At 37.7% G+C, this 25,047-nt stretch overlaps 1 protein-coding gene across 1 annotated transcript in view; it reads right to left on the bottom strand.

Moving 5' to 3' along the window:
* LOC126162512 (ATP-dependent zinc metalloprotease YME1L-like) overlaps nucleotides 1-25,047 on the bottom strand; it is a 108,231-nt gene that overhangs the window by 47,568 nt on the left and 35,616 nt on the right. Inside the window, exons 4-6 of the mRNA XM_049919065.1 lie at nucleotides 22,650-22,820; nucleotides 3,647-3,826; nucleotides 2,121-2,215 (exon numbers count right to left, since the gene is read on the bottom strand). Of these exons, the coding sequence (XP_049775022.1) occupies nucleotides 2,121-2,215; nucleotides 3,647-3,826; nucleotides 22,650-22,820 (446 nt within the window). The remainder of the gene's footprint in view (nucleotides 1-2,120; nucleotides 2,216-3,646; nucleotides 3,827-22,649; nucleotides 22,821-25,047) is intronic.

Raw genomic sequence — 25,047 nt, 5'->3', positions numbered from 1 at the left:
CTTCCGCGTTTGCTGTTGTCTCACTCTAGTTTCGTAGTTTATTTGGCAGACAGGATTTAAATGAGATAGAAGCAAACACGAAAGAATACATGGCAAAATGTTTATATTCGTATTATTCTTATGGTGAAGAGAATACTGCATGTGATTCACATTTCATCAGGTTCGTATTAGCAACCATCTCTTCTCACAGATAGGAAAAAATTCAGAACGTAGAGTTGGCCATATTGACAAAAATCCCAGTATTACCAGTCGGATTTTCGTAGTACATTGAAATTCAAAGATGAACAATACGGAATTTGTATTTACTTCGTTGGATAATGTATGAAAAAGCAGTGGTTGAAACTCGGGCGGAGAAAAAAAAACTCGTCTTCCAATTTTTTTAAAAATTTTATTTACTGACGCAGAGGTTTTGGCGCCAGTATTTATCTTTGTGCGTACAAAGGATGCCCGTGTAGCGCTACATATATTCGACGGCAGAAGTTAGTTGTGGCGGCACCTATCAACATTTTTCAGAACTTCCACTTGCTTTGCACTCGATTCTAAGCCGCAGGCGGATTTTTGGATTACAAAAACCGGAAAAAAAGTGCGGCTTAGATTCGAGTAAATACGGTAACTGGTACCTTTCTGAGATCACTGTTATGTACTTGCGCCCGATTTCCTTATCCTGAAGTTTCTCAACTCTTATCCTCCTACATATGGACCTGACCTCCTGCACTTTCGGCCTCACAATACCAATTTCACTGCAGATTAAATAGTGATCAGTGTCATCAAAGAATCCCCTGAATAGACATGTGTCCCTCACAGCCTTCCTGAATTCCAGATCTGTTATTATATAGTCAATGACAGATCTGGTTCCCCAGCCTTCCCAAGAATACCGGTGAATGTTCTTATGTTTAAAAAAGGAGTTTGTGATTACTAAGCCCATACTGGCACAGAAATCCAAGAGTTGTTTCCCGTTCCTGTTTGTCTCCATATCCTCTCCAAATTTACCCATAACCTTTTCATACCCTTCTGTTCGATTTCCAATCCTGGCATTAAAATCACCCATGAGCGGAACACTGTCCTTGTCCTTTACTCTAACAACTACATCACTGAGTGCGTCATAAAAACTATCCATCTTATCTTGATCTGTGATTCATGGTGTGGGTTCCTGTAGTCATGTCCTAGTTCATGAACCACAGGCAACGTATGAGTGGCCAAGTAAGTGGTCCTGACAGTTGGGATACAAGTTACTTTGGAATAAGGGACCCGGGGCAAGTAAGGCTAGCAACCTGCTTCCCTGGTACTTTAAATATGATGCTGTATTCCTCAATTTAAAATAATAAATAAACTGATGTTAGTTAATATTTTTAAACTGTTAAAAAATGAGAATCCTTATATTCTTTTCATTTCCTCTCTTACTGAACTAAACAGAATTTTTGGCTGAAAACAAGCACATTTTTGATATATGGCTTTTATGCCTATTTATCTATGAAAAATCATTTACTTCTTTTACCATAGCTATGGAACTGACTGTTCAACACTTAAAATTATTGGTGTGCCTTCCACAGAACAGACTTACATAAATACAGATATGTGCCAGGGTCTTTATTTTAAAGTCTCTGGAAAAAAAAAAAAAAAAAAAAAAAAAAAAAAAAAAACGCGATTTTCTATGACCCCTTTGATTATTCTTGTTGTTCTCTTTCAAAGTACAAATGAGTGTCATGCTGGTGCTCCCCAAAAACATTATGCCATATCTTAATATGCAAAGTAAGTATGTGTAACAGTGTTCCAATACTACAGAAATTTTTACATGCTCTTAAAAGAAAACAATCCATGAAGTAGGTTTTTTTCCTTCTGTTTCTATTGTGATTCTATCTTGTAGGGCAGCTTCAGTTACAGAGAGAGAGAGAGAGAGAGAGAGAGATGCTAGGCATTTATGAAAATTTTTCCAGCCTTATTTTTTCGAAGTATCTTTCTTTCTTCGCATTTACTCTGAATGAATTCAGCTTGGGTACTAACAGTACAAATTTAACTTTGTACAGGTAGTATGGGAGGTGGAATTACATGAATTAAATTACTATTAATCATTAATTATATAAAACAAATTAACACTAATGCATGGTTCATAGTTAACATACCCCCTTTACATCAGCGAATGTGATGTGTATCTCTTCAGGATCCACTTCTATTTGGCTGCCTAGCTGCACACGGAAAACAGAGCCACTTGTGCTTGCTGTAAAACCAGACTCACATTTCAATGACAAAATAATAAGCAAAATGAAATTTACATTTGCAAAAGTTTGTTACAATATGGAGCTTAAAGAACAAATAATCATTACCATAACTGTAAAACTGAAGAACAAGGAAAAGGAAAGATTATTGTAAACTAGAATATAGAATTGAAATGACACATCATTTAACTTTTGCTTTGCAAATTTTGTCAGTTATAATTAGAGCTGAGAAATTCGATTTCCATGTCTTTCATTTATTTTCTTTCTCTTACAAGCAATAGACAAAAGATACTCTTAACAGTATTCATATGCTGCAGGAGAAATGGAAATAGTGAAGTGAAGATATCTCTTCCAATTTGATGATAATGTCCTCCTAGATGCACAGAGGGTATGGGGAGAAGTGACCCATGTCACAGTGAAATCATCACAGTTTCAAATAAGACTATTTCTTATGGATGTTGAGTGTACTTACATCTCTTGCTATTTGACTGACAAGCTTATTCACCAGAATTATAAGAAAAAAGAAAAATAAATCTCAGTGCTTTTTCTGCTGCATGCCATTTCCAGTTAGTTTGCCACTAAACAATTGATCAAAAGAAAGACCTTTTTACTGTAAGTATTAACGTGTTTATCTTGGTGTGATTTCCTCTCTGCAGGAAATCAAGTAGGTCTACGAGATGCACTCAAAAATTAGTCTGATTTGCAAGATTTTCTCATTGTTGAGTTGGTAAACATGTCTGAAAAGTATCTGCACACTGTTAACCATACTGTATATTATTCTACTATCAGCTGTCAGAAAGGTTTGATATTTCTGACTTTGGAGCCATTAGATTCTTCCCAAGACTGACTTCACAGTTTGTGTAAGATTACAATAGAAAAGGCAAGACAGTAAAGGTGGAGTGACAGGCAGACAGACGGTACAGTGAGTACCAATTCCATGAAGCACACCTGGATTTGTAGCAAAATTACTGCACCATGATTCAATAAAGTTCTAGTCTCTACACTAATCTGACATGATCACATACGACTTTTTTGTATTCGCAAAAATAAACAAAAGCTTACAGAGTTGTCATTTTAGAAGCAGAGATGATACTAAAAAACATTGCTTACAGACCTTAAAGTTATTCCAGAGATCCGAGAATCAGAAATGTTTCGAGGACTGGAAGAAACACTGGTATGGGGGGGGGGGGGGGACTATTTTGAACAGGATAACATTTATATAGACAAATAAAATTCTTTCCAAAAAACAAAAATGACTTTTTTTCTGAACAAATCTCATATACCCACATCTACAATCTGCGAACTACTACCAACTGCATAGCAGAGAGTACTTCTCATTATTAACACATGTCAGAATTAATTCTTGGCTGTTGAAAGTCAGAATTGATTAAAATTAAATTTCAAAATGAACATATTACTTCAATACAACTTACCCATCAAAGAAATAAATATTGCAAGAAAAATAGTGATCATTAGCAGTTGCTGAATCACCTTCAGCCATTTCATAGTTCGGCCTGGGGAACGCACTCCATTTCCAGCAAGGTAACCCTCTGCAAATGCCACTTTCATTCTTTGTTGTTCTTCTGGTGATAATGAGTCAGATGATATCAGACCTACACAAACACAGGACATTCAGTGAAAATGCTGAGTTCATTTATGTTAGAAAATTGCAGACAAATTATATATACAGCAAATTTGTTTTACAAATGTAAAGGACAAATACTTGTAATATGTTACCAAACTGCAGCAGAATCACATGTAGGTAGCACATCACCTTCTCATTTACATCAGATCAATGGTCATTAACACATTTTATATGCTTGAGAAATATACACACAACAAGAAAGTAATCTACTGATTTTTTTTCCTCCTGATTTACGTAAGTTTTAACATTCTATACTACAGAGCAGCAAAACAGGTGGCTGGAGGGTTTTAGGGCGCACAACTTCAATGGTCATTAGCGCCCTGACTACTCTAAGAATGCACCGCGAGGCACAAGTTGACAACAACAACTAAAAGGGAAAACACGATAAAAGACAGACTGACAGGTATAGGATTAAAAAACAGCATCATCAAATGTCCTTAGCGAGGTTCGTCAAATTGATAAAATGAAGAACACGAGCAGCTGCTCGTGGGTCATCCGCTAAAATGGCATCGAAAGTATTTGGCAGGTTAAGATCTAGGCGCCCATCAGGCCTGTGACCACACGTGGCTAACAGAACCCAGCAAACTATGCCATCAAGCAAAACCATCAACAAACCTGTCCAATGCATGTACGAGGTGGCCAGGTACAAGGCGTAACAAGGCACCTGGATACAATTGAGAAGTTTACTGAAATTAGTAGACACCAGTTGGCAATAAATGTTTTAAAGACAATAGAGGATAATGCCTTCTTTTGAACAATTTATTATGGTTGTGCAACCAAATGTTAAGAAAATGTCTGAAAATCATGCTGAAATAGCATCCATAGCTCCACTCATGAATCTTTTGAATCTATTCATATTTAATTTATTTTCATGAGAACTGTGAAGCATATGTTGCAAATCACATTACTGTTGGCCACCTGTTAAATTATAAACCTGTTTCAATTTTGATTACATGAACATTTTAAGTGCTCATTAGTTTTAACCTGATCCCCACAGTTAAAACTGAGAAGTATGGCAGCATAGGCAGTGTACACCTGGAGGCTGTACTGTCACATATTGATAAATTGTACAGTGGGGAGAGGGCAGGAAAAGAAAACAGGAAATAAGAGTGTAAAGAGTGTGCAGAATCCACAAGCATGGGGAAGAGAGAGAATAAGACACACAATCGTTCACATGATTTATTGTTTCATTTTCCTATTCTGAAGAATTAAATGCGTCTGAAAATTCAGTACCCAAGGAGACACTGGAAGCAATGAAGATGAGTTACACAAAATTTTCTTTGCTGCATTTCTTCAAATTGTCACTTTCTTGTTAATTTTCAGGGGAGGATACACACTTCAGTGTTTTACTATAACATAATCAAAGGCTTCCTCAGGTAAACCTGTACAACTTTAATTCTGAACATCAAATTTATGGACATGATTTTTTTCTTTCATTTGTGCCCATAATACTCTCAAATGGATTTGTTCTGACAGCGGTAAGGAAGAAACCTCACATTTTAAAGGTCAATTTTTGTCACTAAGCGCAGACAAGTTCAAACTAGTTTTAATCCTTTCCGAGCCCATTTTTTTCTGGAGTAATTAAAATCTTTCTGTATGGTCACAAGCTGCTGCACACTGCTTCATTGACATGCTGATATTTCCACAGTGATGCTCAACAGTTGGCAGCATTTGTGCATGATGAAAAGGTTGAATATTCCTCAAATGTGTACCTCAAATCAGTCAGCCATTTTTGTTAAGTGTTCCATACAATGTACAAGAAACATTGCTGGAACACAGGCAACTGCTATGCAAAGGCAGGAATGTTACACAGTTCAGTTTTCTTCAACTTCTCCTTCCTGTTGTTCACCAAATTCGAGCACCCACATCAGCTGTCACCTCCTGATGCTGTTAGTATTCAGAGATCAGATCATTCCTGTTAGATTCTGCCTCAGTGAACTCCATTCCATCCATGTCCTCACCAGTGTACCAGTGGAGGAAAGCCTTTCGGCGGAACATGGCAGTGAACTGCTCTGATATACACTCTAACAGTTCCTGAATTGCTGTAGAATTACCAACAAATGTAGCAGCCATTTTGAGTCCTCTAGGTGGAATGTCACAGACTGCTGTCTTCACATTGTTGGGGATCCATTCTACAAAGTAACTGCTATTCTTCTTCTGAAAGTTCAGCATCTGCTCATCTACTTCTTTCATGGACATGCGGTCACGGAACATGGCAGCCACAGTGAGGTAATGACTGTGACCAAGGATCACACATGGCCATCATGTTTTTGGCATCGAACATTTGCTGTGTTAAGCTCAGGTACAGTAAGGAAACGGTATTGTTGAGATCCTCGTGAAGTGAGAGGAGCAAAGCCTGGGATAAAGAAGTGGAGGCGAGAGAAATGTACCAAGTTAACAGCTAGTTTACGAAGGTCATAATTCAGCTGACCGCGGGAACTGAGGCAAGTTGTTACACCAAACATTGTGAGAAATACAAGGTGGTTCACGTCTCCATATGTTGGCATTGCAAGTTTCAGGGTGTGGAAGCAGATGTCGTACAGTGCCTCATTGTCTATGACATAGGTTTCATCTGTGTTTTCTACTAGCTGGTGAACTGACAGCATTGCATTATATGGTTCAACAACTGTGTCTGAAACCTTAGGTGAAGGGATGACTGAGTATGTGTTCATTATCCTGTCAGGTTATTCTCCACAGATTTTTGAAATAAGCTGAGTTACCATTCCAGATCCTGTACCACCACCTAATGAATGGGTCAGCTGGAAGCCCTGTAGGCAATCACACCTCTCTGCTTCCCTTCACCAGCCAAACGAAGACTGTCTGTAATTTGTGTAAGAAACATTGTGAACGATACCATGCTCAAAACTGCAAAATGAGGAAAACCTTGAATATAAAACTGACTCTGGAATAACTATTCATTTGTGATTTCTCTTTGCACATTGTGTGCTTTTCAGTAACTAAATAAAATGTGTACTTCAGGTTTCCATTGTGGAAAATTACTTCTGTTACAGTTAAGGTACAGTAAAAGTTAATGTACAAAATTATTGCCAGAGAATCTGAAAGGGTTAAAGATGCTTTATGCTCACTCCATATCTTTCAAACTCCTGGCACTTCCTTTTCATGTCAAAGTCATTCAAACCATCATGTATTTTTCGCCTCTTGATTCATTCTACGATACGCTTCCTTATCCTTAGCATCTTTTCCCAACGTCACGTACATGACACAATCTCTTCTTTACTTTCACCATGCATTACACTCTATAACTTCTTCTTCTTTTTTTTCTGAGATGTCTGGAAGCAACAGCAGAAGTTCTAGGCAAAACCACATTTCTTTTCATCTTTGTACAGTTTGTGGAGCTACAATTGTTGTTATTTCTATTTGATTTAAAGTTTAACACCAAAGGATAAAGGAATTTTGTAGAGACATTTTTCATTATGTTAACATTAATTCTCTTTGTGAGAGAATCACCATTATGTTTTTGAAAAGTTTGTGTGTCAATATTCTGCTGTCTTCTTTGAAGTGGTAGAGATATTTCATCAAATAGCACTCACTTCTAATTGCATTGAAAATAATGAAAGAACTTTTTATCACAGTACAGACTAATTTCCATCAACAAGCCAGATTATAAGACAAGGGAGGGCCTAGGAGACACGTGCAAGATACCCCAAATATATAAAATCACATAACCGTGCAGTTATTTACGAGGGCATTTCGAAAAGTAAAGATACAATGGCTTGCAGTCCTTAAATAGAACATTTATTTAGAAAACGTCAGTTACATCTTATTAAATGGATTATTTGTTATTTTTCGACATAATAACCCCCGTTATCCAAACATTTGTTAAGTCGGTGCACAAGCTTTTGTATCCCACAGTCATAAAAGGTTGCCGCCTGTTGTCCGAACCATATTTCAACTTCATCTTTGATCTCTTCATCGTCGTGGAATGATTTTCCACCAAGACCTAACTTCAGGTAACGGAAGACATGGAAGTCGGTGGGCGCAAGGTCCGGGCTGTATGGCGGATGGTCCAACACATCCCATTTGAATTGTTTGAGTAGTGCTTTGGTTACGAGCGCTGTGTGAGGCCGAGCGTTGTCATGAAGCAAGCGGACTCCACTTGTCAGCATTCCCCTGCATTTGTTTTTAATTGCCCTTCAACGACGTTTCAAAGTCTGGCAATATGCAGCAGCATTAATTGCCGTTCCAGGAGGCATAAATTCCAACACAAGAATGCCTTGTCTGTCCCAAAAAACAGAAGCCATGATTTTCTTCGCTGAAATTCACATTTTGCATTTCTTTGTTTTTGGTGAATTTGAATAGCGCTATTGCATTGATTGTTGCTTGGATTCAGGTGTATGGTGATAAACCCACGTCTCGTCACCTGTCACAATGTGATCAAGGAACTCATCACCTGCTTCAGCATAGCGTGTGAGAAAGTCTAGTGCAAAGCCCATCACTTTCATTTTGTGTTCTTCCGTTAACAGTTTTGGAACCCAGCGCGCACACAATTTCCTGTACTCTAACTTGACAGTCTCAACGTCATAAACAGTTGTCATTGACACGTCCGGTATAATCTGATGCAATACTTCCAATGTGAAATGTCTATTCGCACGAATTGCTTCCTCCGTTCTCCAAAGAAGGGCATCAGAGATCACAGATGGCCGACTTGTTCTTTGTTCGTCATGAACATTGGTCCTACCTTCAGAGAAATGATGACACCATTTCGTTACATTTTGTCGATTCATAATGTTCCCATAAACAGAAACAATTTCTTTGTGAATATCTGCTGGTCGCTGACCTTTTGCATGAAGAAAACATGATGGAGCGCACTTCGCATTTGGCGGGATTCTGAATCGGCTCAGCCATTTTAAACACGACCTACTCCAACCAGAAGCAACGTTCAACAGCCGAACAACCGCGAGGAGAAAGCTAACGGTTCAAGGTTAACACCAGTGTTGCCAACTTGCTCGCCAAAACTCTTCTGTTCCTCTGGCGTACGGTGTATCTTTACTTTCCGAAATACCCTCGTACAATAACAAAAATAATTGTATGACTATGGGCGATGACTGTGCTTGTTGCCTTATGCGTTGCTCCAAGCTTGAAGATTGTGGTTTTAATGAGACAGAGGAAGGAATTCAATATGATCATCATTAATATGTAAGATACATATATGCAAGAGGAAGGGTGGAGAACAAGAGGTAAACATTTATGCCCTTAAGATGGAAATGAGGCCATGAAATGAGATACAGTAGTTGATGAACAGGAAAAAGGAAGTGTGATGTGGTGAAAGGTTATCGAAGAAAGTCAAAACTGAAAGATATAGCCTGTTGCCTGCAGAAGAGGAGCAGTCTCATTCAACTGTAGAAAAAAGTAGGGCTTAGTAAAATGTCAATAATAACTAAACACATACAAGACTGACCTCAAGCACCCAGCAAGAGGAGGCAGGACCAGGACTGGGGATACAAAAGACATGGCCTGTACCTTTACAGAAAAGGAAAGATTACTTCAACTGAAAGCTGAAAATATGACGCGAAAGGAGAAAGAAAGGTTAGGCATTGTCACCATGGTTTTTTTTTTTTTTGGGCTAAATGTCTCATTTAGACGTATATTTTAAAGAGAAATTGCTTTTAAAAAGGTAAATGAATTATCACACAAAATAAACTTTCTATGAGCATCATGCTTGCTAGCAGAGAACTAATTCAGAATTCCCAGTGGGAATATTTTAGCATTAATTTTAGGAAAGATTCACAAAAAGAAACAATCTTGAAACATCACTTAATATTTATGGCCCGAGTTTTGTTGCCAAATTTCTCACTAGAACTGCACTAAACAGCTGAACATCAGTATGCAATATATTTGGACATGAACACTTGCATCATAGTCTCTCTGACTATGAGGCAAACTAGCCATTCAATGAAATGATATCAGGGAAAACACAGAGTAATGAAAAGGCTACAAAGTTTAATATCAGCCTTATGAGAAGTTGACTGGAGCAGTGCGTGTAGTATGGCATGTTGCATCTAAATTATACAGACACACACTTGTTTGATTGTAGGTTGTTTTAATGCTGCCTTTGGTGTCAATTTATATTCGGTTTTATCCAGAATCCATTTCTCTCTCATATGCACTTTAAATGGTTTATTTATAGAGACAGCAAGAGGCTGCAATTGTGAACAAGTTCTCCAGAAACTACACCAATCTCTGTATTTCCCTGTCTCAATTTCGCTTTCACAGTATTTTTCAACTGACTTCTACACTGATCTAGCACAAGAAGAGAATTCTTCTTCAATAAAGCACCTTTCCTTCTCTTGCACACTCTGTTAATCCACAATTTCATACCAGCCACATCCATCCAGCCCTTAGTCATGTACGTGAACAACACTTGGCAGTACTACAGAAGATTTTGGCATTGTTTTGTGCTTGAAAATGATCACTGGATTACAATTAGTACCATCAGCCCACTTGTTTTTATAGTTACAGTTTTAGCACCTATCGTGGCAACAGTTCTGTTACTCGGCACATCAAATGTCTGAGGAGTTTCATTAATATTCCCTATTTGGCTTAGTTCCACACTGGTATTCTTTCAAAGTTGAATAATAGAGTGATAGAAAAATAATATTTTCTCTTGTGGCATTTTCTGAGATATTTTGGTTTTGGTTTGCACGCTAAGTCCATGATGCTTCATAAACTTGTAGCACTAACCAACTGCACCCTTAAAGTCTGTCAAGTTCCACTGCAGCACTAGCTTATGAGCATGTAATTGAATCATTTTTGTTAATTCCAGTGCAATTCTGAGGGTGTTCTTGAATCAATTTCAATATGTTATCACTTATTTTTGACCATTTTGCATTCAGTCTTCTATTTGCATATTTAATCTTTCTCATTTTCTTTCCGTTCTTCTTTACTAGCCAGCCAATCACGAATGTTGTTTTTTCTGTTATGGTTTTTTCCTGTTGATGGAGGGTTGAAATGCTGCTTACCTGATCTGTTTCCATGTTCTTCTGCATATGCTATTACTTTCAATTTACAGTCTGCATCATATGAATATCTTTTATTTTCTTCTGTTATGAAACTAGCTACTAACAAAAATATTGTTACTGTTATTTAGATTTCCTTTATTCGTGTTTGCTTTATTTCTTATTATAGGCTTAAGTAGACATCTTTTACTGGCACTTGCTTTATTTCTTGCCAGCAGATACAGGCAGCAATGGCACTGTTACTGCTGGCAGCCAAGCTGCTGGAAGACTGTGCCCATCTCCTCTCTTGATGTTGGTAGGTCTCTTGACTATTTTGATTGCCTTTCTAATCTTCCTCCTCAGGGTAAGTATGGTTTTGCCAGTAAGCGGGCTTCTTGAAATATTACCCATTTGCCACACTCATCCTGATGTTCCGCCACCACTGACTTGGAATGTTGTTTTACACGAATGTATTTGCATATTTGCATGTCCAAATACCATGTGCTAATCAGCTGCCCTGCCTCACCTATGTACATTAGACCACACTCACAGCCAATTTTGTAGACTACAGTAGTTTATAGCTTTGCAACTGCGTCTTCCATTGGGCCAAGAACATATTTTACTTCGTTGCTGCTTCAGAAAATTGGGTTGATATCTGCTTGGCAGAGAATTTTGCACACTTGTTCAGTGAACCCTGGTATGATAATAAGGCAGCTTTTGTGTTTCCTTCTGCTCTTCCCTATGACTTCATCCTTTGTTGCCATAGTTTTGTCTATCATCTACTTCCAATAATCATTGGCTCCAAAGATGGACCTGAAGTTTTTTAGTTTTGCCTTCAGATGTTCTTCGTCGCTGATCTTGTGTGTCCTCTTGGCAGAGCAACTTGCACACGCACACAGGAGCACAACGTGGCCATAAGTACATAGAGTACTAGCACACCTCAGCTGACACTAGGTAGCAAGTGAACAGTGCCATCCCATTACTGCTGCCCATTTCTCATTCATCTATTTTCACTAATGACAAGAAAGAAAGCAAACACCAATCCAGAATGCTTTGTTTCTTGTTATTTGTGGAAATGGACAAACACCAATAAATGACATCGATCATAGATTTTCCTCATCCTCAGTACCCAATCAGATTATGAAAACAGCTTCTTAGACTAGTACATAAGAACTTTTATTGTGCAACAGTAAAATAAACACTCTGAAGAAGGCCATATGCAACAGTGACTGAAACGTTGCAAAATTTTATGTACTGACAATGTGGTCACATGCCCTGAAGAATTTTACCAAGAATCACATTAAATGTCCAACCATTTTGTGTTTACATTAATTTTTGAACAGATTAAGTATACTGAACACCTGTTAGTAGTTCTGTAGGGAAGTTGCTCGTTATGAATTCTATAGAATTACGTAAGTTATTTGCGAGTATTCTCGAAGTTATTAATACATAAACATGCAAGCGGAAACTTTTGCACCAAATTTGTGCATGCTCTGATGTTGCATTGCTATATATTATCACATTCCCTTTTCTTTAGTTTTGTTTTATTAGAAAGAGTAAGAAAAAGTTTTGTTTATTTTGGAGATGCTCTGCGTAAGGTTTAAAAAAGTGCTTGAAAATACCACTGCCACAGATTCAGATTATTATATTTAATAGATTTCTTTTTTTTTACATACTGTAGTTTTGTATACTTGCCACTATTTCTATTTTTTGTCTGTATTCAATACCAACCCAGAAATTATTATGATAATGGGAATCCAGGGTGAAAAAAAAAAAAAAAAAAAATTCAAGAAGAACAGGCTTGTTGGTGGCTGGCATCAACTATTAAAATGCAGCATGCATTAGGCACTAATTGGTACCAATCCACCCATTCAACTATTACACACATCCACCAAATAATCTATGAATTAGTGGTATACTGTTCTGATTTTTTATTGATAAGCAGGAAATTTGTCACTTTTTTTACACTAAGTAATTTGTTTTGTTTACTAGGCAACTTGAAGATCATGTAGGACAAGGGTGTCTCACTACAATAATTCTGAGCAGGGCATATAGATTCATATGTTGACCCTGACTTATTACCTTGTAAAATTTCTTGTTTGGACAATTCAGAGTGCAGTCATGCTTCATTTAAAACACTAGTAACTGAACGCACGCCAACATGATTGACAAAGACTACTGAGACTATATACACCTGAGAAACCTTTCTTTTCATTCAGTTTGAATTCTTGCAAAAGCACTGTTACAATCCTTTTGCAAAAAGAAATCACGCTATTAAAAACAGCTTATATGGTCTTGACCCCCCCCCCCCCCCTCCCAATGAACCATGGACCTTGCCGTTAGTGGGGAGGCTTGCGTGCCTCAGCGATACAGATGGCCGTACCGTAGGTACAACCACAACGGAGGGGTATCTGTTGAGAGGCCAGATAAAAGTGTGGTTCCTGAAGAGGGGCAGCAGCCTTTTCATTAGTTGCAGGGGCAACAGTCTGGATGATTGACTGATCTGGCCTTGTAACAATAACCAAAACGGCCTTGCTGTGCTGGTACTGCGAACAGCTGAAAGCAAGGGGAAACTACAGCCATAATTTTTCCCGAGGGCATGCAGCTTTACTGTATGGTTAAATGATGATGGCGTCCTCTTGGGTAAAATATTTCGGAGGTAAAATAGTCCCCCATTCGGATCTCCGGGCGGGGACTACTCAAGCGGACGTTGTTAGCAGGAGAAAGAAAACTGCCGTTCTACGCATCGGAGCGTAGAATTTCAGATCCCTTAATCGAGCAGTTAGGTTAGAAAATTTAAAAAGGGAAATGGATAGGTTAAAGTTACATATAGTGGGAATTAGTGAAGTTCGGTGGCAGGAGGAACAAGACTTTTGGTCAGGTGAATACAGGGTTATAAATACAAAATCAAATAGAGGTAATGCAGGAGTAGGTTTAATAATGAATAAAAAAATAGGCGTGCGGGTAAGCTACTACAAACAGCATAGTGAATGCATTATTGTGGCCAAGATAAACACTAAGCCCAGGCCTACTACAGTAGTACAAGTTTATATGCCAACTAGCTCTGCAGATGAGGAAGAAATTGATGAAATGTATGATGAGATAAAAGAAATTATTCAGATAGTGAAGGGAGACGAAAATTTAATAGTCATGGGTGACTGGAATTCGAGTGTAGGAAAAGGGAGAGAAGGAAACATAGTAGGTGAATATGGATTGGGGGTCTTAATCATAGCTAACACATGGTTCAAGAATCATAAAAGAAGGTTGTATACATGGAAGAATCCCGGAGATATTAAAAGGTATCAGATAGATTATATAATGGTAAGACAGAGATTTAGGAACTAGGTTTTAAATTGTAAGACATTTCCAGGGGCAGATGTGGACTCTGACCACAATCTATTGGTTATGAACTGCAGATTAAAATTGAAAAAACTGCAAAAAGGTGGGAACTTAAGGAGATGGGACCTGGATAAACAGACTAAACCAGAGGTTGTAGAGAGTTTCAGGGAGAGCATAAGGGAAAAATTGACAGGAATGGGTGAAAGAAGTACAGCAGAAGAAGAATGGGTAGCTCTGAGGGATGAAGTAGTGAAGGCAGCAGAGGATCAAGTGGATAAAAAGATGAGGGCTAGTAGAAATCCTTGGGTAACAGAAGATATATTGAATTTAATTGATGAAAGGAGAAAATATAAAAATGCAGCAGGCAAAAAGGAATACAAACATCTCAAAAATGAGATCGACAGGAAGTGCAAAATGGCTAAGCAGGGATGGCTAGAGGACAAATGTAAGGATGTAGAGGCTTATCTCACTAGGGGTAAGATAGATACTGCCTACAGGAAAATTAAAGGGACCTTTGGAGATAAGAGAACCACTTGTATGAATATCAAGAGCTCAGATGGAAACCCAGTTCTAACCAAAGAAGGGAAAGCAGAAAGATGGAAGGAGTATATAGAGGGTCTATACAAGGGCGATGTACTTGAGGACAATATTATAGAAATGGAAGAGAATGTAGATGAAGATGAAATGGGAGATACGATACTGCGTGAAGAGTTTGACATAGCACTGAAAGACCTGAGCCGAAACAAGGCCCCGGGAGTAGACAACATTCCATTACAACTACTAACAGCCTTGGGAGAGCTAGTCGTGACAAAACTCTACCATCTGGTGAGGAAGATGTATGAGACAGGCGAAGTACCCTCAGACTTCAAGAAGAACATAATAAATCCAATCCCAAAAAAAGCAGGTGTTGACAGGTGTGAAAATTACAGAACTATCAGTTTAATAAGTCACAGCTACAAAATACTAACACGAATTATTTACAGACAAATGGAGAAACTGGTAGAAGCCGACATCGGGGAAGATCAGTTTGGATTCCGTAGAAATATTGGAACACTTGAGTTAATACTGACCTTACGACTTATCTTAGAAGAAAGATTAAGGAAAGGCAAACCTACGTTTCTAGCATTTGTAGACTTAGAGAAAGCTTTTGACAATGTTGACTGGAATACTCTCTTCCAAATTCTAAAGGTGGCAGGGGTAAAATACAGGGAGCGAAAAGCTATTTACAATTTGTACAGACACCAGATGGCAGTTATAAGAGTCGAGGGGCATGAAAGGGAAGCAGTGGTTGGGAAGGGAGTGAGACAGGGTTGTAGCCTCTCCCCAATGTTATTCAAACTGTATATTGAGCAAGCAGTAAAGGAAACAAAAGAAACATTCGGAGTAGGTATTAAAATCCATGGAGAAGAAATAAAAGCTTTGAGGTTTGCCGATGACATTGTAATTCTGTCAGAGACAGCAAAGGACTTTTAAGAGCAGTTGAACAGAATGGACAGTGTCTTGAAAGGAGGATATAAGATAAACATCAACAAAAGCAAAACGAGGATAATGGAATGTAGTCGAAATAAGTCGGGTGATGCTGAGGGAATTAGATTAGGAAATGAGACACTTAAAGTAGTAAAGGAGTTTTGCTATTTGGGGAGCAAAATAACTGATGATGGTCGAAATAGAGAGGATATAAAAGTAGACTGGCAATGGCAAGGAAAGTGTTTCTGAAGAAGAGTAATTTGTTAACATCGAGTGTAGATTTAAGTGTCAGGAAGTCGTTTCTGAAAGTATTTGTATGGAGTGTAGCCATGTATGGAAGTGAAACATGGACGATAAATAGTTTGGACAAGAAGAGAATAGAAGCTTTCAAAATGTGGTGCTACCGAAGAATGCTGAAGATTAGATGGGAGATCACATAACTAATGAGGAGGTATTGAATAGAATTGGGGAGAAGAGGAATTTGTGGCACAACTTGACGAGAAGAAGGGACCGGTTGGTAGGACATATTCTGAGGCATCAAGGGATCACAAATTTAGCATTGGAGGGCAGCGTGGAGGGTAAAAATCATAGAGGGAGACCAAGAGATGAATACACTAAGCAGATTCAGAAGGATGTAAGTTGCAGTAGGTACTGGGAGATGAAGAAACTTGCACAGGATAGGGTAGCATGGAGAGCTGCATCAAACCAGTCTCAGGACTGAAGACCACAACAACAATGACATGGTCTTTACAAATCCAGAGCAGCTGAATTAAGAAGGCTCATTTTACGCCAGAATGTTGTTCACAACAAACATGTTATTCCATATCTTCCTTGAAGGCTTCACAGGCTGGTGATGAACAAATTGAACCTCCAGAAAATGTTAATTCATATTTGTGAAGTCTTGGACATTGTTCTCTAAAAAGTTAGAACACCTCTAAATAAAATCCACAAGGTCATAAACAGTGCAAGATTTGCTAAATACAAAGTAAAATTAGCAGGCAGATTGCAGCTGCTGATGGGTTTAAGTTGGGTATATTTGAACAAGATTCTAATGATACATTGTTGAGTACGATCACCTACTATTTCTTCAAACATTAACACTTGTTCCAAATTTAGCAATACTTGGCAAGAAGAAAGGAAAAGACCTTTCTCACACCATAAGCAGTGGAGTTTTAGATTTCAAATACGACGATAAATTCAGCCAAAATGAAAATGTGTTAGCAGACTTATCAGTTTTCTTTTTATTTTATTTATTTATTTTTGTAGGCATCTTGCACAAAATGCAGATGTTAAAGATGATGAGTTATGTACATTTAGCTGTAGTTCTTTCAAACTCATTTTTAAAAAATTTTGTACAGAGAATCCTTTAAACAAACTAAACTGTTCCTAATTCAAAAATATTTGCTTTTTCTAAAAGGAGAACAAGAATAAAGAAAATGTGACCTGATGATATTTAGCAATAAATAAGTGTGCATACTTCAATGTTGATGTAAAAATTACTGATGACATATTCACATATCAATAACTTCTAGAATATTCAGAAGTAGCTACTGTAGTATGGCAGAACTGATGACAATGATACTATGTGGAACTAATAAATGGCATTCAATACATTTAGTTTGTTCATAAATAGTTGAAAATTCGTCACAACTCAACTGTGAAACTTTAACTTTACCAGGAGAACCTTTAATCCTAATATCTCGCTTACATTACCAGCAGTTTCAATTTTAAACTGCCTTAAATTTGGTGGAAACTGTTGACTCCCATGGCTCTTTACTGTTACCCACTGAAAGCTTTATAAAATCTTGAATCTTTTGTACCTGGTGTTCACTTTTATACCGCTCAGGTTTACTCTGTAAGGAATATCGGTGCAACATTTCATTCAGATTGGAGGTGGTCAGATGGAGACTATTGGCCCACTCAGCTGTGTTTCAAAGAAAACGAGAAAATGTAGCACTAGTAAGACATAAAAAAGATCATCGATTCTGAACCAACTAGCCTGAATCAGAAAATGGTCTGTTTCACATGCTCCTCTTAAGCATGAAATTTTAATCACAAATTCAGTTTTATAAGGTAAGCAATCATGGATTTGGAATTTATTGCATTTTGATGCAACTGACATTTGTGTATTTCCTTGTTGTTACACTATCTGTTTTAATATTTTTGGTGTGTTTTGTTCAAGCAAGCCAATTAATCTCTCACCAATGCTGGTTACCAAGACTTTTCTGTGTGAATCTTCTATCTAGCTATCAAATATTCTTCCCATTGGGGAATTTATTCTTTAGCTGTAGCTCCATTACTTTATGAAACACCTCTTTCATATGATCATTCTCAGCTTCACATAGTGAATGTGATCCAATGACAGCAAATTTCCATTCCTGAGTCTCCATGCCTGCACAGAAGAATTGTTTATCAATTTGTTCGAATTTTTCCACTGATTCTTTTAAAAGAGTTGTTACTGACAACAGAATGTTAGCCTTGCCCTTTCTTCTATTTTACTTCACTATATAGTTCAATGAAGTTTGCTGAAATCAGCACAGCTGTTTTTGTTTTTATGAGTACTGTGATGCTTGTGTAGTATACAACTGCTTTCTCCTGAAACTTTACCATCATCCTTTTGTTTTGAATTTATTATATATGTTCAGTATCTTTTCCCATTTGCGTTGTTGTTTCCAATTTCATGCATCCGGCCTTATGTTGGAGGCCTCTCAAGGAACATCCTCTATGGAAAACTGGGTTCTTGTTTAGGTTGTCTGTCCCCAGATGAGCTGTCTTCATCCACCTCGCCCTGCTGTAGGCACTTTCTGGCTTCATCTATATACACGATCCAGTCACATTAATACGACCATTGTCTACATTTGAACTGAACGCGCAATAACCACTCTCAAACAGCAAGTCGCAGCACTAGCAGTGGCGGGTATGTGTAATGATGTAGTGTGATAGACACATGCAGGATGTAGTGCAGTCATCATAATGCAGAAACGGAGCAGTTTATCCGATATGCAACAGGACATGATTGCTGGCTTTTGGGCCAGCAGTGGAGCATTTCCGAAACAGCTAAGTTTGTAAACTGTTCGCATAGTGCCATCTTTAGCAAATACCATGCATGGCAAATGGCGTATCCAAAATCAGTGCCAAGATAACTGTGGCACACCACGAGCCACAAATGACAGGGCTGAATGACAACTGTGGAGATACGTATGGGTGAATAGATGTGCAACTGACAGCCCAGATAAACCAAGGTGCTACCAACAGAGTCCCCATGACTTTTCAGTGAATGTTGCTGCATATGGGCATCAGCAGAAGGCATCTGGCTCTTGCACCCATGCTTACGACTGTTCACTGGTAACAAAAGATGCAATTTGCGTGCTGGTGATGAAGGGTGCAATATGCATGCCAATACTGCAACTGCATGTGCACTGAGTGGTGACAGATGGGCTTTTCAGATGAATCATGTTCAGTGTTTGACTGGGCAGCTGGCTGTTGGTGTGTACAGCATGAAATGCCTGAACGCAAGCACCCTGCAACAATCGTCATAAGGGTCGAAGTTGGAGGAGGGACCATTATGGTCTGGGGAATGTTTTTGTGGCATTCACTGGGTGATCTCATCTTTCTGAAAGGCACAATGGATTGACCCAAGTACACATCTATCCTTGGGGACCATGTCCACCCCTACAACAAGCTCGTTTTTCCTCGGCATGATGACATATACCAATAGGACAATGCAAGGTGCCAAACAGCTTGCAGCGTGGGTGGTTCGAAGAGCACCATGATGACTATACTATACTTCCCTGGACACCAAACTATCCAGATTTAAACCCAATCGATAATCTCTGGGACCACCTCAATCGGGCTGTTAGCAGCTTGGTTCCTTAACTGAGAAATCTAGGTACCTTGCACCCACTGACTATCTTCCTGCACGTCTCTCAGCCATCTGCATTACAAAGGGTTGTTATTCAGGCTTTTAACAGAGGGTCACAATGTGACTGGACAGTGCAAATAAAAATGTAAGTATTCATTTGTACAAAATCATAATTCAGAAGTTCTTCATCGATTTGTTTGAAATTTTGGCACAATAGTGCATTCGAATACATGTGTTTTTATGTATCTTTTTTTAGTGCACCCTACAGCAAAAAGAATGACACACCATGAAGCGATCATCAGAAATAAAAAAAATCAGTAGATGTGACATATGTACAGATGAAAAATGACTACCACTTCAAGAAAATTAGATGATTAATTCAAGAGAAAGAGCTTCACAAATTCAGCAAGTCAATAACGCAAGCAAGCAAGTTATTCAGCTTGGCATTGATTGACAGAGTTGTAGGATGTCCAGTGGGATATCGAGCCAAATTCTATCCAATTGGCTCGTTACATCATATAAATCCTGGGCTGGTTGGATGTCTGGAAATGTCCTGCACAGCAGTGGGATACCAACCTGACTGCCACCCGCCATATCGCCCGACAACTAGGAGTGAGGGTCTGGGGTGCCATTTCATTTCATAGCAGGACCCCTTTGGTTGTCATCCACGGCACCCTTACAGCACAATGATGTGTTGTTGATATTCTACAGGCAGTTTTGTTACCCTGCATGGCAAGCCATCATGGGCTTACATTTCAGCAAGATAATACCCACCTGCATGTGGCAAGAGTTTCTATTGCTTGTCTTCTTTCTAGCGAAACCCACTTTGGCCAACAAGATCATCGGATCTCTCCCCAATTACGAACGTTTGGAGCATTATGGGACCAGCTTGGGATTTTGATGATCTAATATGTCAACTGGACAGAATTTGGCATGATATCCCTCAGGAGGACATCCGACAACTCTATCTACAGCTACATCTGTATAGATACTCTGCAAGCCACCATACAGTGCATGGTGGAGTGTACCCTGTGACTACTACTTGTCATTTTCTTTCCTGTTCCACTCGCAAATAGAGCAAGGAAAAAAAAAAAAAACTGTCTGTATGACTCCGTGCGAATCCCAGTTTCTCATATCTTATCTTTGTGGTCCTTAACACGCAAGTTGTGTTGGTGGCAGTAGAATCATTTGGCAGTCAGGTTCAAATGCCAGCTCTCTAAATTTTGCCAAGCCAAATAACTGCTTGTATAAGGGCCTGAGGAGGAACAATGCATTACTGACTTGTTCAATTTCTGAAGCTTTTCCCCTTGAATAAATCATCCATTTATTTTTTTGTCATTGCAATCACTAAAAGGAAGCATTATTACAAAAAAACATAGAAAAGTTCTTGATCAAATTACTTAAATTCAAATGAACATTCAAATAAACATAGACTACTTTTTTAATATAAGTAATACATAAAATATATAATAGTAGAATGTTGTTAGCAAACAGGAAAGATGTATTTGTGGTTTATTGGCTTATGATTTGAATACCATTACAGAATGTGAATGTGCAAAAACAATAAACAAGGTGCAAGATCAGTGGGAGAGGAGGGGGGGGGGGATAGACTATAGACAGGGGAGAGAAGCACATATATATAGTACTCATACACATTAGAAACATGGTTTCCCTGAAATTTCTTTTCTATTTAACCAGAGAAAGCCACAGTAGCACATGGCCATGAACAGCTAGTTTCAAATGAATTTATTTTGAACAGTCAATATCGTGCCTGTTGTTCTCATTGGAGAAGTTTCATTAAATTTCAAGAACTCATCAGGTAAGACACGACAACAAACTCATTCTAATGTAGGTCCTGGAAGGAGCCTCATACACAGAAGTAAATGATGAATAAGACAGAATACTTGAAAGAGAGTTGTCTATATGATTTTTTTCTGTTTCTATCAGTGATTGCTACTTAAAATGTTTATTGCATGTTGGACATATACTTTAAAATAAGTTTAAATTGTCATTTGCAAAATTACTGATGACAAAAGAATAAAATTTACACTATTATATATGATTCACTTACAACAATCTAAATAATACAATCATCACCATCATGAACAACAAAATCAATCAACCATTGATCAGAGATTGTTATATAAATTCACAATGAATAAGCATTGTAATGGAACAGGCCAATCACTCATCTTTAGCTAGGTATAGTACTTTTTGATACATTAAAAGAAATGGATTATTTGACACACTCCACATATTTACTATACAATACAGTCAAGTACAAAACTGTAACTTTGCATTCCATATAGTTTTAATGACATCATTAAAATAGTTTTGTACCCTAGTATACAAAATGTGTGTATTCAAAAATGGCTCTAACATAAATAATACTATTATTTTTCAAAAAACTTAATTACTTTTCATATATTGGATTTGTTTCAAAGTGTATTTATTGAATTTTATTTCCATTTGAAGCCTCTGACACTACAATTTTTAATTGTAAACTTTTAAAATAACTTCAAAAGACAAGATTACTGGTAGGTAATTCACTTTTTACATAAAATAATTTCTTTCACACATGCTTAACTTTGGCCTTGTTGGTGAGTACTTAATTGGAATATAAGTCATACGAAATTGGTGGGAAATAACTGGACTTCGTGCATCACGTTGTACTCTGTGTTTCAGACATATTTGAATGTTGAAATTGTGATGTCTTATAACGAAGAGAATTAAATGCTCTTGTCATGGGTGGCCAGCAGTTTTAGCTAGGGGGACACTTTGTGGAAGCAGAGGCTAGTGAAGGGCATACTTTTTAAAACTATAGTGTGCATTAGTGAACTTTGCAGTTCAGAAAAGGTATAAGTTGTTACAGCAACCCACGGGCCACTCTTTTCCCAGATCTGCTCTATGTGAATGATAAAGTGCCAACAAAAAGCTATTTCAACATACATATTTTGATCCAAAATATCTGAATACCCTCCTGCAATCAGAAATATACCTCTAGTTGTTGAGATAACAAAGATGTTGAAATAAATCAAATGATGACAACAACTAATGAAAATCATTAATTTAATTTTTATCACAATCTTTATTTTACTGAACGTATTAGTGATCACTGGCAGAGGAAAGAGGCTTGAACATGCAAAATATTCAATTTAAAAGCTGACCTTTCAGTCTTTCTGTTTCAGAATCAACTAGTCTATCAATATGGCCATCATGGGTAGTGCTGCCGGGTAAATTTGGCTTTAGTGATTCACGTAACCTTAAAATCAGGCTAGGATTTCTTGCTTTTTCAGACTGTATACTACGTTCTGTCTTGAAACCCCTTGCTGAAACACCTGTAAAAATTGCAAGAGGCAATCAGCTATTGCAACACATACAAAGAAAGACAAATATACAATGTTTTAAATGACTCAACTGTGCAAAATATAATTTATAAGGCAGTCTATAAAGGTTTTTAAGTGGGCGACACACCATCTACCTGTATGGTGTCCATCAATCTTTCACAACTTCAGTAGTATGCCACATTTTGATATAACATACATTACAATAATGCTTAACATCTATATAAATTCAGACCCTGTGTGCGGATGTACAAAATTGTTCGAAGTGAAGAATAATAAGATAGCTACACACTGTCTCTTTTAAACTGTTTGTTGACCACAATACTACCTGAATATCACTTAGCAGAAAGCTATAAAAGATTGCGTAATACAGGTTTTGAATATGTCATACCTACAACATGTAGATACATGTTATCTCTGTGAGGACACTATTCCAGATTCATTTTTCCCCCCTTCCAACACTATGTTTTAACTTAGAACTATTATTCAATTTACTTTATCTTTTTACAATAATAAACACCTTCCTTATGTGTACCTACTGGTCAGTCCCTCTAGAAATGGCTGATGCTGTTTGAGTTAGACTGCATGACAGGATAGTTGATAGCACCAGTATTTTTATTCGTGGCACGTCTTCATTTGCTCTACATATTATTATGACCAATCTAAGAGCTATTAGGTGTTACTGTGATGATGAAATATTTATTGACATTGTCTGCAGTTAGACTGCAGACAATGTCAAACTGTCACTGCACCAACTCAGAAAAACTCTCAACACCTGCTACATTGGCCCATTTAATCTCCCTGTATGCAAAAACAATTCCTCTTGAAGTACTTTTTTCCTTTATTAAATTTGTTTTTCACTCACAAAAATAAGCTTTGATTTCTGAGTGATGTATACCCAGTTTTCATACACATCATGATGTGCTTTTGCATTTGCTGTATAAAACTTATGTTGCCTATTGACACTGTAACATGTGCAATATTTATCTACTTCAAGTTGAGATGCATGTGATTACTTTTCTCTTCTGTCAATATATGCAATCTTGAAATAGTCTGTAAATGTGTGTTTTAAAGTTATGTCATATGTGTACTAAATTGTAATGTATGTCTCTGATTTGCACTTAAGAAATGTAGTACTGTACTGAATAGAAAAGCTGGAAGGAAGCACTTCAAAACGAAATGATTTAGGCAAGAATGAAAAAGGTAGAGAAGCACAAATAAAAAATTATAAAATGTGCTGAACTTACTATTTATATGACTGACATTGTACATATAGGCACATAATAAATAGTTTTTAAGCAAGAAACTGCTTTTGTCAGCTTATAAGAAGACTATGTAACACATTTCTGTAAGAAATACATAAAACTGTACAAAAAATAATTCAGTCTCTTCTGGGTTAACTGAAATTATTATACAAAGTGGTAACTTCCAAGAACTATTAAAATCATTTCTCAGGATATAAAATTTCCTAGAAAAACAGTGATTACAAACTAGATACTAGGCCATAATGGATTAATGGCTTACAGCATTTATATTTGTATAACAGGATGTAATAATGCACTTGTGCCAGTGAGACTCACTCAACCCATTTTGGGCAAACCTGTTTTGTCTGGCGTCAGGAGGAGGCAAACGCAAAAGGGGCTTCTGTCATTTTAATGGAGGTACCCAAGCTCTTTGGGTACTTAAAGGAGAAACAGAGTCAGGATCTGTTAATTCAGGGGGTCAAGCAAACGCTTCTTGCTGGGGAACAGGTGTCATGCTAGGAACTAAGAAAAGGCATTGCGCGTTTTAAGACCAAAAGTGATAAGTGCTTTAAGATCTGTTTACCTGAGGAATTACTTCCGGCTATCTTTTAATAGTTCTCTGATTGGTGGGCATTGGGCATGAATAAAACCCTGATGAAAATTAAGCAGCACCACATGTGGTCCATTTTGTGTAAAGACATGCGGCAATTAGTGGGGGAGTGTGAAGATCGTAGGGCCGGCAAGCCCAATTACAATTCTAGGCAAGGATTGCTTTAGGCCATGCGAGAAGGTAATCCTATGGACGAATTTTCATTGATTACATCAGGCCACTTGCATATGCATATGCATATGCCACTTGCATATGCATCTTTTGATGGGAGTTGTCATGTGGTAGTGGATACCTCTAGCACATTTTTGTGGTTGAACCCAAGCAGTGGAGTGACTACAGGTTTAACTATTCGGCATGTGTTTAAATT

This window comes from Schistocerca cancellata, chromosome 2, assembly GCF_023864275.1.
Source record: "Schistocerca cancellata isolate TAMUIC-IGC-003103 chromosome 2, iqSchCanc2.1, whole genome shotgun sequence".
Lineage (NCBI taxonomy): Eukaryota > Metazoa > Arthropoda > Insecta > Orthoptera > Acrididae > Schistocerca > Schistocerca cancellata.
The sequence above is the reverse complement of the archived record's forward strand: the minus strand, read 5'-3'. Positions and strand labels throughout refer to the sequence as shown.